Here is an 8643-nt window from a genome sequence, read left to right on the forward strand (position 1 = left end):
TAAAGCTTTTCCGATAGCATCCCTAACCAGGAAATGTTTTGGCTCTGTCCCGTTTGGTCTGGCGCTCTCATTAAGCCTGTAGGAGGGGATTTGAGAGGTTGAAGGTCGCAGAGGCTCCGCTTCTCTTCCTGGACTGCTCTCCCGACTGTGTTTACAACCCAGGACAAATGAATAGCCTAATAGATGGAGGCGACGGCTGGAGAGGCTTGTAAATCAAAAGAGAACTGAAAACACTTCCATTGTCCAGAATCAAAATGCAATTAGCAGTAACATCTTCCTTATGAATAGTGAAGCACTGTGAGGGTTCTGTTTTGTGTCTTGTGTAATTCTTCTCTTACAGGGACCAGAAGAAAAAGCTGAGAGTGTCGTTTGCCACGGGGCTACGAGCCGCCGGGTTCAGACATTGAAGTAGAGATCCAGTGGGAGTGTGGTGTGTGAGCAGACATGCCTGGAGAGATTACATATGGCCCAAAGTAACGAGAAACAGTGCAGCTAATTAAACGCATTGTGTTCCATTCTTGCTGCAGTGGAGCAGTTGATTAGAAAGATAATTGAATTGCAAAGTAAGATTTGACAGGGGAGTTCCATGTCTCGACAGATCGTAATCAAAATCAGCACTAACCTATCAGGAAGAAAATTACATGTGAGCGTTCAGTGTTTTTTTTCTGTTGACAAGGCCTGTGAGTATCTCCTACATGTAAATACATTCAGCGTGATGGCCACACTCTCTTGAGAAATTAAGTTACATGTCTACTACATATTAACATCGCTTTGATCTTGCTAATCAGAAATACGACTTGAAGATGAAGATATACAGATCTAATTTTACCTCTCCTGGTGAGTGTGACTCGGGGCAGACGTTTCATTTGTTTGAATAGATTGCGGATCCCTTTGAGATAAAGTTACCTTCTCTCAAACCAGCTCCACTTCTTTCAGACTGTCTAACTCCGGTCATGAATAATGTGGCGGCGCTCTCTCCATAACGTCTCTCTGAGAGAAAGGGAAAGAGACACAAGCGCCTTCACTCCGTTCCCCTTGATCATATTTTAACAACACACTCATGAATCTCGGTAGACTTCAGTAAAACCAAGGGAACCAAACAACTTTTTTTTTTCCTTTTTTTTTTTTTCAAAAGCATGAGACCCCTCACACCGGGTGACTCTCTTTGGCAAGGCGCCACTGAATGGTAGGAGTGCTTTGAAGACATTCCTAAGTGGATATAAATAGTGTATTTACCCCCAGCACCCACAGTGCAGACAATAGCCTGATATGGGGCTGGTCAGCTTTCCTTAAACTAACTAGACTTTCCCAGAGAAAAACAAGCCGTCTCTTGCCTCATCATATATTCCACGTTTCACATTATATCCCATATGCATCATGAACTAACCACAATATTAGGCTGTATGGCAAACACTTCTATACAATTCATATAAAGCCTCCAATTTAATCAAACTATTAACAATCACATTTTTAGACCATTTCCTTGACATAATGACATACATTTTAGCAATTTCTGTAGTATTCTGTTATGTAAATTGATGGCTTGTTCACGTAATACGCTGTCAATTCGTGAATTTGTTATATAAATGTCCAAAGTTAGGCAGTGGCAAGTTAGAGGATAGTTGAAGACATAATCCATATGATTTTTTCTACGATAATACTGGCTTATAAAACAGAGGATTATAGCCCAAAGCTTGGCTTGTGGATATTAAGCTGTTATTGAACCAAAGAGATTCGGTGTCTGATGGAAGTCTAGCTCTACCTGCAGTAAGAGTCCAGTGATGTTATTTTCAAGGTGGAGGAAGCAGGCCTGTTTTTATTTTTGCCTTGTGTCACACATTTAAGCATCCTTGAGTCGGTCGAATCTATCAGACTGGCTCGACTTACTCAACTTTTTATTTGGCTGAGGATATAAATGAATTTGACAACAAAATGAAAGAGATATTTGTGGGATAAGAGATCAGGCTCTGTTCATAAGATCTAATCTCCCGTCCTCATGACATTCGAATCACATCAAGTGTGAGAATTATGATCTCATGTGGGTTAAATATTACTGACAGCATATGACAATAGCAAGGTATTGAAATTAAATACACAGATGCATCCAATAGATTTTGCACACGGGCCTCATGGCCATTGTTATGGTTTGTGTGGTGGTGTGTGTGTGTGTTTGTGTGTTTGTGGGGCAGGGGGTGGGATTAGAGCCTTATGTAAGTTTGGGGGTTCACTGATAAGAAATGGCTGTGTGCCCTGCTGGTCTAGCTGGAACTGCACGCATTTGGGACAGTTTTCTGCAGGCAGCAAAGAAAGACGTACGGACATGAAGCTGAATCACATGTACTGATGCCAAACATTTTCACCATGCAAAAAATACTACTCTTGGTGATAAACTGGGCTAATCGGAGGAGACATTTTGACAGGCTTACAGACAGGCATTGCAAGCAAACACACACACACAACCACACACACCCACACATACAGGCGTTACTTGCTTGCCTGCTTATCCTCTTGCTCATGTCTTATAGATGGTGGAGATTAATCTTCTATCTATCTGAACACAAAACACCCACTGTGAACCAGCCGCCAGCACTGGAATCTGGTTTCATGACTTCAATTTTACTCTGAACCAGCTTGTTCCCCCTACTTACTGCAGCATAAACGATTTATTAAAATGCAGAGGAGGCCATCTTGTTCAAAGGTGCAGGTATGCAGGACTTATTATACAGTGGCCTATATATTATAACTTAGCATATCTCAAGTGGCATACATTTGTTGTCTAACCATCAAACATGACCATGCTTTAATCACTCTCTGCAACATATTTAACAGACAAGTACAAATATTTTTTTACTTTTCTTTTAATACTGCTCCTCTTTACATTTTATTCATGAACATTTAAACATCTGTACACAACACTGGATCTTTGTTTTGATATGATAGTAATTACATTGAAAGGTTTGCTTTGGAACAACAGTCAGAGGCTCAATTAGTCTCTTAATTCCTTTCCATTGTGGAATGAGAGAGAGAGGCACAACACACTTGTCTTCAGACCCTTTTCTGTGTCAGTGCACTTATGTGCGTTTGGAAGTTCTGCATATGATTTTCTTGAACGCTTTTCTGAAATCCCTGTTGAAAATAGTGTATATGATGGGGTTCACCGAGCTGTTGCAGTAGCCTATCCAAAAGAAGAGGTTGAATAGCGCGCCGGGGATGTAGCAACGGTCTCTGCAGATGGCATGCAGGCTGTAAGTGAAGAAGAAGGGGAACCAGCAAAGCACGAACACCCCCATCACTACCGCCAGCACGAAGGTGAAGCGCTTCTCCCGCATCTGGGCCACTTTGGTCTTGTTGGCCGCGGCCAGCTGTTGGCGCCCCGCTGCGCTCTTCTGCTCCGGGAAGAGCTGCGAGGCCCGGGCCGATGCCCAGGAGAGACGGCAGCTCTGATGCGGGCAGCAGTCTGAGCCCTCCACCTTCCTCCGCTTGGTGAAGCGGTGATTCCGGGGTTTAATATCCGACGGACAGCAGCTCTCCTCCAGGTCGATGTCGTCCAGCTCCCCCTGCCTCTGCTGGTGGCTGCCGGAGCTCTGGCTACTGGGGCTCTCCATCTCGAACCGGTCCTTTCTGACGAAACAGGTCTCCGACTGAGAGGGCTGCCTCTCCAGGCCGTTCTTGGCCACGAACACGGTGGAGGAGCGCTGCTTGGCCACCTTGTAGATCTTACAGTAAACCAGGATCATGATGAGGCCCGGGGCGAAGAAGGAGACCAGGCAGGAGGAGAGGATGTACCAGGTCTCGTCGTTCAGTAGGCACTCCCGCTCGTCGTGTTTGGTCATGAGGAGAGGGGGGAAGGAGATGACGGCCGAGATGACCCACACCACGACGATCATGGACTTGATGCGCTTGGGTGTCCGTTTCAGGTTGTAGCTGACCGCCTTGGTGACTGACCAGTAGCGGTCCAGGCTGATGGCGCACAGGTGGACGATGGACGAGGTGCAGAACAACACGTCCAGCGCCAGGTAGAAGGCGCACCAGGTGGTGCCAAAGTACCAGTAGCCCATGACCTCATTGGCGAGGGAGAAGGGGATGACCAGCGTGGCCACCAGGATGTCGGCAGACGCCAGTGACACCAGGAAAAGGTTCTGGGGGGCACGGAGAGCCCGGCTGGTCAGCACCGCAACAATGACCAGCACGTTACCGACAATGGTCAGCGAGATGATCACAGAAACCACCAGGATGATGAGCGCGGCGGCCGCCTCCGTGTGTGGCAGCGCAATCGGTGCGCCCGTGCTGTTCTCATCATTGGAGACGTTTTCTGTCGCCGGATTTAATTGGTTTAAATCCATTTTGATCTCGATTTGTCCTCGCCTGTCATGTTGGTTATTTTTGCACCCCTTTCCTTTCCAAAACAGTTAAGACGATGCGCACTGAGTTGCCTCACAATAGTTATTAACACATGGATATATGTTGTGCGGCAAGGCTTGTGGTCTGTACAGATAGAGAATAGCCTACATAACATGCAGTACCTGCACAAATATGTCCCCGGACACTAATCCCTTCACTGCGAGTCCTCCAAATGGTCCCCAGCACAGCCGACGCGCTCACGGAGTTCCAAATGTATCCAGAAAATTCGGGAATAACAGAATTCACAATCCAAGTGTCCACAAATGAAGTTGCTCCTCTGCTGTCTGTCACATCGCCGTGCGTAATGCTGTTTTTGCGTTATGCTGTAAAGCATGCTTTGGAGACGCGCGCGCAAGATACACACTGCTGGTGGAATGAATGCCCATGCAGGAGTGAAGTGAGTGACATCACTCCGAGGACCAACCCATCTCTAAACTTAAAGTAGAGAGAGAGAGAGAGAGAGAGAGAGAGAGAGAGAGAGAGAGCCCTCGGTGTTTCACACAGCATTGTGGAAACAGAGAGATTTGAGATTTATTTTAAACTGGAATTGAGCCTCTTTAGGCAAGCCTTTGGGCTCGTTGTGCAGTTGATTGCGTGTACTCACTTACTTGGCTGCTTTCATATTTTCATATTTCACTTTTCACAGCTGCGCACGTAGCCTAGAGCCTGTAGATCGAGGCAAAGGGAATGGAAACACTCGGATAGAAGGACCAGTTTTGTACACAGAACAAAATGTAACACGTGCCATGCTGTAGGCTTCGATAATTATTTATTTACAGTTTTTCGTGCCATCGGCTGCGCGAGTACAGGTTTGAACTGACTTGGCCATCAGGAGTCACGGATGGCTGTGGAGATGAAAGCGGCACAGCGGGATGTTTCTCTGAACTTTATCGACACTGCGGGACCACCGCAAACACCAATTAGGAATCCACAGTTCTCGAAATAAAAAAGGCTTTCATACAACGGTGATTGACTCATCTGCACTCACATTCTGTCATTGACATAGGCGATAGAGGTGTATTTTCCATCTCAGGTCAGATAGTGTTGAGCATTATTAGCCACTCGGCCGAATTGATTGCTTGAATGAAGACACATAACCTCTTTAATCACATCTACCGTTTCTGAGGAATATGTTTGTATGTCGCTGTTCCACCGTGTCATTATTCACCGCATTCTTGTATTTTTCTATACTCATATGGATGCGAGCATAATACCTGTTGCTGAGAAGCTTGCAGCTGATTTGTAATGGAGGTTTAGTTATATAACACGTAGGCCTATGCAGTGTTCAGCAGTGTTAGGCAGCCAGCCGTATAGCCAGGGGATATTTACCATTGAGGAGCGATACAAAAAGACACACACACACACACACACACACACACGGCCACATAGGGGTCATTGTGAAAGTGCTGCTGAGCTGATTGCGGTGCAGACTGCAGCTCTGCTCGGCAGATGTGTGCTTCACTAATTTTGGATTTCAAAGAAAATCCAAAAGGCTCCATTTATAAAGTAAATAGCATCTGCTGGAGGGGTTGTCAGTGTGAGATTTGCAGTCTATCTAAAGCTGTTAGATGGCTGCCAACATTCAAGTGTGTGTGTGTAGGCTATGTGTGTGTGTGTGTGTGTGTGTCGATACTCAGCCATGAAAGTGAGTTGTCTGGGGGCTCAGTCAGAACATCTTTTAGTGGCTGAGGCGAGACAAGACAGAGGAGGAGTATGAGTTGGAGGAGGAGGAGGAGGGTTCGGACAGTTTGCAACAGTGGATTCTCATCTATCTATCTATCTATCTCTCTCTCTCTCTCCCTCTCTCTCTCTCTCTCTCTCTCTCTCTCTCTCTCTCTCTCTTTCTCTCTGATCTCGCTCCCCACAACGAACACAAAACATTGAGAAGAGCTCATCTAAAGGGTGACTGTCACAGCACATCAGTGGACTGTAGACATTCCCTCAGGCTCTACCTGCTGCTGCATAAAAAGAGAAAAAAACACTGACCTCAGTAGCCACCATCCACCAAGACTAACATGCATTTTACAAATAAAAACAGAGGGTTTTAGCAGAGGAAAAACACCTATTAGTTTTGTTCATCTTGATTATATGTTATATATTCAAAAGGCAGGGAAGACTGTATGCGGAAGGCTTCTTATAGCCATAATGGCAGAACAACAGCATGATTGGTAAACAATGGGGACCAATGGGGATCAATGAAGTAACACACTATTATAATTATTATAAATGAGCAAATCTTGTTATACAAGGCCTTGATGGAAGAAGCCACTAGCTAGCTAAATAAACTTTCTCTACTCTGTTGCTTTTTCATCTAAGAGGTTATCCTAATATTAAAAGGGGCATTATGAAATCTATTGGCTTGCTCCAAAACAGGCTGGAATGTGAATTTTGAAAGCCAGAAGTCTCGGCACCTGGTGAAGTAATCGTTGAGTCACTGGTATTCATCAGTGACCCTCTCAAACCCCTGCAGAAGTATTATGGTCATTTTGCACTCTGGGGCAGTGAAAAATCGTACTTACAGCACCTTTAACTTTCACCCTGGCTAAAACTGAAATTATGCAATAGGCTCTGAATTTTCCTGCCTGCAGGTGTTGACACAATCAACACAGACCAGATAAGGGAATAGAAAAGAGCCTCACTTATCAAAGTCCCATTGAAAAACAACAATAAAAAATGCATTGTTTTTTTATTGCGTAATGTCAACTCCTTTCACACTGAACAGTGCAGAGAACGGTTCAACAGAATAAGAAAAAACTTCTTTCAACAAATTTCTTTTCTTCTCTAATCTAGTATTTGATAAGTATAGAATTTAGGGTTACATAATACATATCTCTCAAAGCTGAATGTCAGTCTAAAAATGTTTTAGTGTGCTTTGTACTATAAGGTTTGTGTCCACACACACACACACACACACACCTTCCTCTCCACCTCGCCTTCTATTCCGGGTACCACAACAATACCCAGCATCCTGTCAGTTTGGATCCGGCTTCCTGTTTGATGCAATCAGCGCACCTAAGGAGGGGTCGATGTACATTACATCCCCGTCCTGAGCACCCTGTCCCTCTGAGGCTAAAGTCTTTCCCACAAACCTACCCACACACACGCCTAAAAATGGCACAAATCAAATGAACTCACCACTTCCTCACCTATAACCTCTCACCACCGTTTACAGTTTCCCCATTGAGAAACACACAAAAACAGCGATAAAAAGGCAACACTAGTGTTTAGCATGTTAACAAATGCTGAGTGAACATAACATGACATGTTTGTGACTCTCACCTTGACACAGATGACCCTTCTGTGATGCGGATGGCAGATTATATTCCCTGTCACATTTTAAATCATAAGCAGCATCACTGAAGTCACAGAACCAAGTGGAGCAGCGCAAACCTTCACCAAGCCGCCCTAATGGCTGCAATCTGATCAGCTCATCCATAATTAGAGATGCACAGTGATTTGACAACTTGTCCTGACTCCAGCAGGTATAATGCTTTGGGTGCTGTGGCTTCGGTGATAATTACTGCCCACAGCAATGATTCATTAGCCAAGCAAAGATTATTAATACCCTCAATGAACACTATTTCACTGCCAAATCGCTCTGCCGATTCCAAGCCCTCTCTCCCCTCCCTCACGTTCTCTCACTTCTCTCACGCAGATATGACTGCCGACACATCGGAGATACCCGAGGATGTTTTTTAGCCGCTGTGCCTTGAAAAGAGCTTGGTGTCGATACAGAAATAAGACTCGCAGGAGACTAGCAAGAGAGAGATTGCCCAGACGGATTAGTCTTTATGGGTGGGGGCGTAGTGAGAAATCCATATGGTATAATGGGGTGTGGATGGGCTGCTATATCATACCAGATCATGATGCTGAACATCTATCAGATTATCCCACTTCTCTCTATTTTTTAATACCAAAGCAAGCTGTTTAACCTTAGTTCATATGTTGATGCTGAAAAAGTGTTCATTGACAATACAAGACTGCTGAAAACAGAAGCCTGAGAGGGCAGCCACATACTGATCACTCTATTTCACTGACTGACTCAATCCTCCTGCCTTGCTGCTTGCCTCTAAGGAGCCTGTTCAGGCTGGATGTGAGCAGAACCCACTGCTGCGTTATGTAATGTTCCAGGAATAAATGACTCGAGGTGGTGTGTGGAAACCTCAGCCCAGGTTGCAGGTGATTTATAATAATACTTTCCTCCAAGGAATTAGGCTTTGACCATTTGTGATTACCTAAGTA

The 8643-nt window shown here is 44.9% G+C and overlaps 1 protein-coding gene across 1 annotated transcript; it reads right to left on the minus strand.

The window, feature by feature from the left end:
* Positions 1-2873: 2873 nt before the first annotated feature.
* LOC139642490 (alpha-2Db adrenergic receptor-like) lies at positions 2874-4664 on the minus strand. Its single transcript, XM_071517348.1, has one exon. The coding sequence runs from the start codon at positions 4341-4343 to the stop codon at positions 3072-3074; it is 1272 nt and encodes a 423-aa protein (XP_071373449.1). The 5' UTR covers positions 4344-4664; the 3' UTR covers positions 2874-3071.
* Between the last annotated feature and the right edge of the window lie 3979 nt (positions 4665-8643).

Source organism: Centroberyx affinis, unplaced genomic scaffold (assembly GCF_046629955.1).
Source record: "Centroberyx affinis isolate AG114_WGS23_722 - 3 ecotype Tasmania unplaced genomic scaffold, CSIRO-AGI_Caff_v1 ptg000485l_1, whole genome shotgun sequence".
Lineage (NCBI taxonomy): Eukaryota > Metazoa > Chordata > Actinopteri > Beryciformes > Berycidae > Centroberyx > Centroberyx affinis.